This window comes from Magallana gigas, chromosome 8, assembly GCF_963853765.1.
Source record: "Magallana gigas chromosome 8, xbMagGiga1.1, whole genome shotgun sequence".
Classification (NCBI taxonomy): domain Eukaryota; kingdom Metazoa; phylum Mollusca; class Bivalvia; order Ostreida; family Ostreidae; genus Magallana; species Magallana gigas.
In genome coordinates this window covers 25,454,392-25,465,680 of record NC_088860.1, presented here as the reverse complement: position 1 = coordinate 25,465,680, position 11,289 = coordinate 25,454,392, and the positions used below count along the sequence as shown (strand labels likewise).

Below are 11,289 nucleotides of genomic sequence, written 5' to 3'. Positions count from 1 at the left end.
ATTCTGCAATACTTTGTGCATACCTTTCATTGAAGAAAAGTTACTGCATAGTCAATATTTTTTTTTAGTTTACTGGTATTTATTTGGTATCTTCCACATTGAGATTGTGTGAGTGATTTTTAATATATATATTTTTTTAAGCAAATGAAAACAAGGATTAGTTGTACTTTGTGGCATTAACATTTTGACAATCGACATGTTTTCATGAAGGGATATATGTCGTTTATTAAAATATGATAAAAATTTATTGAATTTGAATTGTAAACAAATAACCATTTCTAATACAATGTACCAATATATGTTGACAAAATTTCTCCATATTATACAGAACATTATTTCACACTATATTAATGAATTCAATTTAATTCTTATTTTTTGGCAACTGGCATATATTTATGTACCTTTAAGTCTTGATAAAGTAATTTTAAATTCATCATGTACATGGATGGTGTCAGGTAGCAATAACAAGTATTTATTGCACAAGATCTGTCTCGACTATATAGAAATATACATATCTGTGCTCTTGAACAGCGCAGACATACCGGGTAGCAGCTTAATGATACACAAGCAGCTACAGTACTTGTGTGGAAGGCTTCAGCTCTTACTTTTGGAGACTGACTAACTAGGGACCACTGCAATGTTGAATATTAACAGCTTGTCATTTGTATTGATTTCCTATTTGTGTCAGGATTTAATTTTCTATATTAGATTAAATGCTATAATTTATTTCACTTTTTTGTGTTTTAACAAAATGATGTAATAATTATATTATTTAATATTACAAACAAATGCATATCTTGCATTTTAAATAGCATGTGATTTGATGAGTGATATGACTTGTCATGATTTGAATGCATTATTTTAAGTTCTTTGGTTTTGCATATTGAAACTCCTAGATCATCTTAAATGGTGCTGATGTCTACCCTAATTGCTCTCTATTTTTTTAATTACCCTGTATTACCTTGTCCATGTACACAGTTTCAAAGCAGATGTCATTCAGAATTTATTTATGCTTTGTCAGCAACTCTATGTTTAATTTCAATGCTATGTTCTATTTTTGCATTCCCTCTGAAGTTCTGTGTGGTGAAAAAATGGTTAGATTTTAAAATTAGATATGTTTATATTCACCCGTCATTTTCAACTCATGATATCCTTAAATGTCATAACAGTATGCTACACTGTAAACAAAAATTATTAAAAGATAAGATATTTGCTTCAATTATTAATAAATACCTTTGAATTGTTTAAAAAAAAAAAAAATGATCCATGTCATTACCTACTCATATGATACATTCCTGTGTGAAAATGAACTTGGTGATTTCATTAGTTTTTCTTTCTTTTTTTTGAGGGGGGGGGGGGGATATCACTCGCATTTAATTTTGTTGGTTTTACTTGCATAGATTGAAGAGTCTTTTTATAAAGCTAATGTAATAAAGTGAGCATGTTAAGTGTGTGTGGAGGAGTGAATGACTAGCTTACTGTGTGTGAAAGAGCAGGGAAGTTGCAGAAGAGCTACTGTAATAGCATAATCATTAACCACAGCCAACATGTACAATCATCTCCTGAGGTGAATGCGGTCAATGGATTGTGGTCTTAAGTTCACATTCTGGTAGTTTTATAAAACACATGTCTAGTTAATGTTTAGTATTTTGATGTTTAAACACTAAAATAATAAAGATGGTTTTATCAGATTAGCTTGGTGCCTAGGCACCAGGATTTCATTGTATAAGTCGGTAACATATTTAATAGAAGGTGAAAAATCTAATTTTATTTGTATTTATGAATATTCAATTTTGAAACCTGTAACTATACAGTTGATTAATTCATTACATTCATACATTATGTTTAATATTATTTATATTTTGTACATAAGAAAAGATTGATGGAAGTCTTGAGTGAAATAAAATATAAAGACATATATTTCTTTGGAATTTTTAGATGAAGGTAAAGACTTAAGAGAAAAATCATCATAGGGCATATTTAACAAATGCAATACTTAAGACTGCCTGATAAAAAGGGAACTGTCTTAGCTGCAAATATTTTCGGTGTCATGGAATGATTTCCTTTTCACAAAATAGCCCACCCATATAATCCAAAGAGTATCAGTTACTGAAAGTATACTGATATTTTACTGGTTCTTAGTTGAATCGTGTATTGATGAATAATAAGGGTCCTGCTCTACCTATATGGTGATCAGTCTGTCGGCCGTCCATCTGTCCATTCGAGATCTCTTGTCCGGAGCATATTTTCTGTCCCATTGGCCTAATCTGGCGCATACTTCACCTATGGAGTAACGGCCAAATCGTCTCCTGTGAGACTTTGAGTCTGACATCATCATGATTATTTCGTGCAGTCCGTGATTTTTCTTAGGTAGTTGTAGGTCTCGACCAATCGATAAACGGGGCGTGTAGATTTTAGTCTGGCTGTTTCCAGAGAGCTATGGATTAATTATAAATTTCCGTAAGAAATAAAGGGAATAATATTTGGTAGATGTAAATATTACTTAATAAAAACAACCCGCGTTAGCAGGTTATGTAAATTTTCTCTGTAATGATCGCTACCTTAATTCATAACCCGCATGAATCACCAAAGAAGACATTTTATTGTTTACAGTTACATCTTTCTTTTAAAGAGCATGGTCATGATTTTGGTCAAGTTCTATTTTTCTGTGTTTATTATTTACAATGCTTTAGGAATGCTTTTCTAATAATCAAATAAAATTTGAGAGTTAGTCGTAGAGTTATAAGCAAGATACAGGGCTCACAATTCTTTGTCTCGTGCCTAGTTTTTGTTTTTGTTTACGTAGCGTCAATGTACTAGTAAAAAATCTTTTTTTTGCAAGCTGATTTGTATTCCTTCTTAATCATTTAAGCATAAAGAAACAGTTTCTAACGTTTAACACATTAATTTTATGTCTAAAACTGGAATTTTATCATCAACATTCAAAATGTAAACAAGAGATTTGTTCACATAGCAAAGAATTGTAAGCTCTGTAACTCGCTTAATTATATCTCAGCAAATGGCATTCAAATTTTGATTGCCTGTTGAAAATGCCTTATTGAAGCATTGCAAATATTAAAATCGGAAAAATAATTTTTGACAAAAATCGTGACCATGCCCCTTTAACAAATTAATAGATTGATTGTAAAAATAAATTAAATTAACTGAACTACTGTTAATGTACATCAGTACGTTAGATATAAGAAACAGACAAGTCGTCTCCAATGGGAATTTGAAACTGACACCATCATGATAATTTTGTGCACTCCGTGATTTTTGTAGGTTGCTGTAGGTTTCGACCAATCGATAAAAGGGCGTGTCGGTATCAGTTCTATTAGTTTATATACAGTTATGAATTAAATAAAGTTTCCGTCAGAAATAGAGAGAATCATGCTCGGTAGATTTAAATATATTATCATGATTATGATTCGTGACATTTTTAATTATCTGAATATTGTACAGTTTTTTAACATAAAGTATTTTACATGCTTTTGGTATGCAATCATAATGTTATAAGCATATAATTTATTTGAAATTGACATGTTGTACTACAATTTCAGATTCAAAAGTTATTCTATTGCCGCCGGTGTCTTTTATATTTTGCAATATTACTCAACGATTTTTAAATTTTTATTTTTTTACGTTTAAAATTATTCATTAAAAATAGGTTCGTACATTATAATATTAAGAGAACATTTCAGTAGGGGAGATAAATAATAAGGGAGGAGTCTATAGCAAATTGGGTCTATAGCTAAGTGGTTAAAGTGTCGGACTGGTGATCCGCAGATCATGAGTTCGGATCCGCCTGGGGCCTTTGTCCACATTTACTAAATTAAATTTCTTAAAATGTAATTTTTGTCCAAAATTACACATCTTTTCGCATACTTGACCCATACGCTTTTTTATTCATTTTGCTAGCTATCATAATCAAGTATTAAATTTACTGCTGATTAGAGAAACTATTTCAAGGTGTAGTAAGCCACCTTAATGTAATTTCAGTTTGATTTTGCAAGATCCGCCAACATAAAGTACATGCAAATCTCGCGCGCTTTCGAGATCCGTGCGAGAGCTGGTCCAATATGGCGGCCAGCTGTTGTGGAGTAAAAAAACAAAAACTAAACAATTCAATGCCCTCCTCGATATGTTGTAATGGATCGTCAGTTCATCCGAATGGTTACAAAAATGGGTATTCTGTGGCATGTGTAGACATGTGTATATTTTGTTTCGATGTACTTCACAGTCATCTTCATTGTTATGAACCACCAAAAACCCCGTCTTTCACAAACGAAGCCTTGTAAGTATCTATTCCTGATAACATTATGTAATAATTTTATTGTTAAAAAAGTTATGTTCATTGTGACATCAAAATTTATGTGGGCTTCAAATTTGGATTATGTGAGTTTTTTTAATATGAAAACACATGTGCTTGGAAACAAACAAAGGAAGCGAATGTAAACAAAGGAAATGGATGTTTGTTATGGAGACTGTGGAGGTCCAGTGGATGGACGAGAGGTCATAATTAATAGGGCTTGTGGGCTGTAGTTGATAACCGCAAAGATCAGAGAGAGAGAGAGAGAGAGAGAGAGAGAGAGATTATAGCTGATTCTTCTTATAGAGCTGACTCAATCTGATTCCTTAAAAGTAAAATTAAAAGTTGTCATTTTTACAAGACTTTACATATACTGGTGTATATTTTTGATGATAAAAAGCTGCAGTTGTAAAAAAAAAAAGCACGAAAAAATTCATTAGTTTTTGCATTAGGCATACAAATATTGAATTTACATGATAGTGTAAAAAATCTATTTTAAGGATCATGAACCAACTTTTTGGTCTGAATCACTGATTTTAAAAAAAAAATGAAACTGACAAGTTTCACTCTCGATAGAAATTCAAATTTGCATTTGTTAGTGCAAGGGATGCCAGCATGTAATGTATGAAATTAAATACTCATTGTATGCAGTCACATGAAAAACATATTTAACATTACATGTAAATGCATTAATAAAAGTGTCTGTCAGATTATATGAATCTTACCACTTATCAAAAGTGAGCCATATCTTATTTAAAGTGAATTCAAGTGGGGCAAATTAACTTTATTAAATAAATGAATAGCAACATGATATGACTAACATATTAACTACAGACCAAACTCTTAACATTGTACTCTAAGAGCATTCCCAAAATACTGAGGTGATTCATTCCAGAACTCCTTGGCCTTACTGGCTAATAGAAACCCCACTGTGAAGTGAATTATTATGTTCATATAATATATGACATATAGATTGAATATCATACTTAATATATTAGCTGTATGATGTTTGAAATGTTCATCAAAACTTTTAGTTTAGTATACTTCTGTACACATTTTTAAGATATCAGCTTCAAATTAGCATCAGGTCTGTAGCTCCTGGTCAAAAAGGAAATTTACCGTAGATGGATGACCTGGGAGCTACAGTGCCTCCCATAGTATAAAATTAAACTGCAATTTATGGCGCACAAAAAATTGCAATAGTTTTTGGGAGTTGATTTTAATCAACTCTCCTATGCAGTTACCTGGTAACTAATTTTAAACTTAGTTAATTCTGTGGGAAAAGTTAGTACATGTACCATTGAATTTTTTTGCATTTTACTACTGATACCATCTCTTTACTTGCCTCAGACTTTCTCTGAAACATGCTAATCGACCATGGAAAATGAAGTTTGTTAAATTTATGTTGAGCATTGAGAGTTCCCATTTTGACATGTAAACAAACTGCACCAACTTCACTTAATGGGGCTGGCGATTGTGTTTAAAAGGATATTAGAGACAAGTAAAGTGACAATATCTGTATGAAAAATGTCAAAGGAATTTTTGGGAATTAAGTATTGCACAGAATGTGTTTGAAAATAAGATTAATCAGTCCAAAACTAGCGCAATTTTTTGTGTGCCATTAATTGCAGTTGGGAGGAACTGTAGCTCCCAGTTCGTCCATCCAAATTTTTTTCAGACCGGCAGCTAGCTTCACATATAAACTTACTTTTATGAATATTTATACATTTATTTTATTTTTTTTTGTGTGTGTGCTAAGTGCAGGGTTAATTCTAATATACAAACAGGGATAATCATTCTTATTGTGAATAGATAAAATGGACTGTGGAGAATTTTCTTACTTCAAACAAAGAAGCCCATCGTCTCGTTTCACGATGCATTGATCTTCTTTCATTTTCTATTTTTTTTTTAACAAATGTGGAAAGTAAAAGGTTTATGTAAGCATTATACAAGTAACTTATAAATAAGCTTTTTAAAAAAATGTTCAACACTTTCGAATGTATCCCATTATGACATAATATTATATTTTTAAAATGTGTAACTCAAACTTTCTTCCCCTTTTATAAGTTCCAGGGTTGTTTCTAAAAATTGAAGTAGAAGGAAGAAACAAAAAGTAGAAGGGGGTCTGGAGGTCTAGCGTATATTAGCTAGATTGTGTTTGAAATGCAAAAATAGCTGGGTAATTACGTCACTTTAGGCAGGGGAATTCCCCGCCTCCCGGGTCTTAGAGACAACAGTGCCCTGAGTTCAAACAGTGCAGTCTAGAAAGAGAATGAAATAAGTGGTCAAATCTTGAAAGACTGAAATTTTTACACGAATATGATGCAATGTCTGGCACCAGCAACTGAGGAGAGTTTGGTTGTTGCAGTCTAATTTTATAGAACCTTGAGCTAAAATAATCTCCATCTAGACCCTATACTCCAGTTGCATAATAGGGGCTCGAATATCCTGCACCGACATCTGAAATTCACTGCTCAAAAATTTCTGCATGAAAAAGCTTTTAGCCCTTCATTGACCTATTCAGCAAGAATTTTGAAAGAAGATTACGGTAATAATACCTTGGTATGGTTATTTTTTATGTAGCAGCCTTGATAGTAGATATTTACATGTATTTAAGAAATCATTTTTTTTTTAATCTAGATTGTTTGTGGTAAAGAGCCCCAAGTTATCTATCTATCTGTACTTAATCTTAATTCATCGTAATAGTACCGGTATTTGAAAAAATCATTCATAGCACTATCTTTCAAAGATATCTGGCTGACTTTAAATGTATGTTATGTGTATTTGTTGACATGCATGCTCCACATATATAAATATTCATTTTCAAGAAAGGAAAAAGTACTTTGTAAAGAAATGTTTAAAAAAGTCTTGATTCCAAATAAAGATCAAATAATTATAGATACTATTTGTTGTGTTTATATACAGGATGTGTGTGTGGTTTTTTTTTAATTCTATATAAAATACTGGTAGCTTTAGTTTTCTTAAAATGAATTTTTTTGTTGTATAAGCAGGTTTTTGTTGTGTCCTTGAGACCTAAGTAGCTAAATGTTCATGATAAATCAAGCTGTTTCCTTTTCCTTTATCATGACTTGATAAAAGTAAACAGATACATGTGACATGTATAATGAAATGGATCTTTATTTACCCCCCCCCCCCCCCCCCCACCCAACTTTCCAACACATGGACAACTTGATCCATGTAGTCAAACAACTGCACCTACCCCCTAAAAAAAAATTTACTAGCTAAAATTCGAAGCAGAAAAGCTATTTCTATCTGCTTTACCAACAATATGAATTCTCAGTAATTTCTTGATTGTATCATATGACAAAAACCTTACTTTGTAAAAGTACATAGAATTGATATAAATAACTCCAGCATTGTTAATAGCATGCCACAGGGGGTAAGAGTGAAGTCACCACAGGGGTTATAGACCCCCTGTCTTTGATTGCCAACAAAAAGGACAAGACCAAACCATGCTACATGTATGTGAATACTGAATTGAAGTATGCACGCACTGTACAGTTGTCCTTATGTGTTAGGTATGCCAGAGTTGCAGCCTGTTGTGAAATTATTACATGTGAGATAACTGTTATTACCAGAGAGAGAGAGAGAGAGAGAGAGGGGGGGGGAGAGAGAGAGAGAGCACATTTCATTCAGTAAAATAGAAATAGTATCAATATTAATACCAGCCTCTTTTCAGATTGTAAGCATTTACTGCCCAACAACATTGGAATTGGATTTATGCTGTTTAAACTTGTTTATATTGTTTACCAATTTTTTTTCTTTTTGCAATTAATGTACAAGCTTATCTGAAATCTGAATAATCAGGATGGGGTCTTGTATGGTATTTAGTTAATACACCCATTAGTAGTATTATTTGCGTTTTTGATACTGCACCCCGGACTGCTTTCTGTTTTTCAGTCCTCTGTTCGTGACCTGGAAAATCGGTCACAGCCGTCGTCTGCGAGGTTGCATCGGAACATTCACCTCCACCAATCTCCACAGTGGCCTCAGGGAATACGCAGTCACTAGGTACTGTGTATTATTAATTATTGCATTGCTGAACTTGTATTTGTGTGTGTGTGTATGGACAGCAATTAGTTTGATAGATTCTATTGATAATATCAAACCTGTATGTAGATTATTAATGCAGTCAGTATATTGCCCATTGTATTTACTTGTAACAGGGATATTTTTGATAACACTATTATGGCTACCACTCCTTGTGTGGTTCATATAGTACTCATGTTTGCTTTGTTGTTAAAGATTTTCAGTATTTTGCAATAAGACTTGCCTATAAATTAAACATTGGTAAGATAAAGTACTTGTATTTAAATGGAAACACATTCATGTTTTTTAGCTGCAAGACAAAGTATTTAAATGGATTTTGTTTTTTCTTTATCAGTACTTGAGTACAGTTTATCAACCGATGGATTAGTGAGGTTTATTTTTAAGAATTACGGGGAGAAAAATGCCCGAAATACTTCACATTCAAGTAACTGAATGATTTCCTTGTTATTTCATTGCTTTTAAAGATAGCTTTCACTTGAGTTCCATCACTAAATACTAAAAATTAAGGGAGGAAAAATGTCAAAAGTTATTGAATGCCCATAATTGACTGGTTTCCCTGTGTATTTCAGTGCTATCAAAGATAGCCGCTTCAGTCCCATCACCAAGGATGAGTTCACCAAGCTCCACGTGTCTGTGTCCATTCTGACCAACTTTGAGGACGCCAGAGATTACATGGACTGGGAGGTCAGTGGTATAGCGTCAGGCTGTATTAATTGTGGATACACCAGTTCTGTCCAATATATCTAATAGTGCATGAATGTCTGCTCATTCAAATTTAGTACACATGTACTAATTAGAAAATACTCTGCCCATTTAATCCAGTTTATTAATGTTCATCTACATTCAATTAGCTACAATGATCAATGTGCTCAATTTGTTTAATGTTTCAGTGACTATGCCCTTTCTACATGTATTAATACCATGATAGTCATCCACATTCTTTCCAGTATATAAATGCATGTCTTAATTCATTCTATCAAGCAGATTTTATAAATTATTGAAATGCCCATTTGGCATATCCTTTCTCATAAAAAATTGTCAATCTGATTAAAATCAGATCCTGCATGCTCCCATTTATATGATATATTGCTACAGGAGCATTGAAAATCTGATTTTAATCGGATTGCAAAAACCATAGAATATGTTAATTCTGACCCCAATATTAGTGGTTTAATTTTGTAATTTTTTCAAATTATTTTGAATTAAATTGTAATTAAGACTAACCCTGATGCAGGTGACATCTGATTTGGTTATAACAGTCAAAATTTCAATTTGTAAATTGTACTTTACAGCAATTTGACATTTTCTTGTGTGCATTGAATAATTTCTTAATTGGATTTTGTAGACCTTGGATGAACATGTGTCTATTTTCCACTGCTGTTATACCACATTTGGATTTCAGGAGTAAAGCTGATTAGTGTGATTTTTCTGATATGCTCGTGGGACCATCTATGTGATGCTGCTGGTCTGTTTTTCAGGTTGGGGTTCACGGCATCAGGATAGAATTTCTCAATGAGAAAGGTCATAAGAAGACAGCTACATATCTACCTGAGGTTGCCATAGAGCAAGGTATTGAAGATGGGGTCTATCAGTATTTTTAAAAAAAAATGTATACATGTTTCAAGATGTAAGGGTTATAGCAGCACAATATTACATGTATCTGCTAGTAGCAGCTACATATCATGAATTTACACGTACGTACAAAAATATGCTATAAATTGGCATAATTACCAGCTTTTTCACAATGTCAAAAATTAAAAGGTGTCCTGTAGTGTGATAGCTAGTAAACATCAGAAAAGTTTTTATGTCACATTCATTATATTGTCATTATTTCAGATTACATTGTATAGTTTTAAATGTAAACTGTAAATGTAAAGAAAATAACTTTCCCAAACTGCATGCTGTGTAGATTTAATACCAATGTGATGTCCAAAATGATGGTATTTCTTCACTATTGTTCTCGCCTTTTAGGATGGGACATTATGCAGACAATAGACTCTTTACTACGAAAGGGTGGATTTAAGGGACCAATTGACCACGATGTTAGGAAGTCTCTGAGATTAACTCGTTACCGCAGTGAAAAATTAACCCTAGGATATAACGATTATGTTGCCAATAAGCAAAATGGTCACGCATGATGCCGGTGAATTTTAGGATTCGGGCAGCACCACACCTTGATCACTGCAGAATAAAAGATGCGCAATAGTCGTGTGATTGCAGCATACAAACGGCATACAAGTCAGCATATGGTATTAAAAGAAGATATAAAAAAAAAAATTATACTAGTTTTAAGTCAGTTGTGGATGTACTAGTTGTCTTTCCTTTGTTACAAGATGTAGAGATTTTATGTGCGGTTTGAAAACATGTTTCATGATTTTCACCCAAGAAACTTGGTCTCGCAATGAGACTTTTAATTTAGCACTGTAGTTGTTGTGGAAGTGATATGTATATTTCTGATTTCTTCGTGATTTCTGTGTACATGTACTGATTAATGCTAGCAGGCATACCACGCAACAACTTCTGGGGTACTGCATTATTTAGAATTCTTTTTACGGTAGAATTTGTTGTGAAGTTCGTTTCTCTCAGTATATATTGGAATGTTATATTTAGCAGTGAATGCTTATTTAGGTGACTTGGTGTATGGGTATTTGTGAATTTTTCTCCCACTAGGTCATTTTAATCTTAGAAAACTTAGTTTTATCATACATTTATATCCTAGCCACATGTTAGCTTGTTTGAGATTCAGAATTGTTCGACTAATTTTTCTTCACTTGGTAATGTACATGTACATGCATCACGATTGAAAACTTGTTTGATTTTTTTTATCAGTTTTTTTTTTTTAACTGCTACAATATAGATTGTCTTTTTTACTGAAAACGCCTTTGAAAAAAGATTATTTGTTTACATCA

General features: G+C 32.7%; 1 protein-coding gene across 1 annotated transcript; it reads left to right on the top strand.

Annotated features, from left to right (window-relative positions):
* Positions 1-4,047: 4,047 nt before the first annotated feature.
* On the top strand, positions 4,048-10,930 carry LOC105322996 (nuclear protein AMMECR1). Its single transcript, XM_011421912.4, has 5 exons — positions 4,048-4,294; positions 8,231-8,341; positions 8,950-9,064; positions 9,859-9,949; positions 10,352-10,930. The coding sequence occupies exons 1-5, from the start codon at positions 4,080-4,082 to the stop codon at positions 10,516-10,518; spliced, it is 699 nt and encodes a 232-aa protein (XP_011420214.1). The 5' UTR covers positions 4,048-4,079; the 3' UTR covers positions 10,519-10,930.
* Positions 10,931-11,289: the final 359 nt, after the last annotated feature.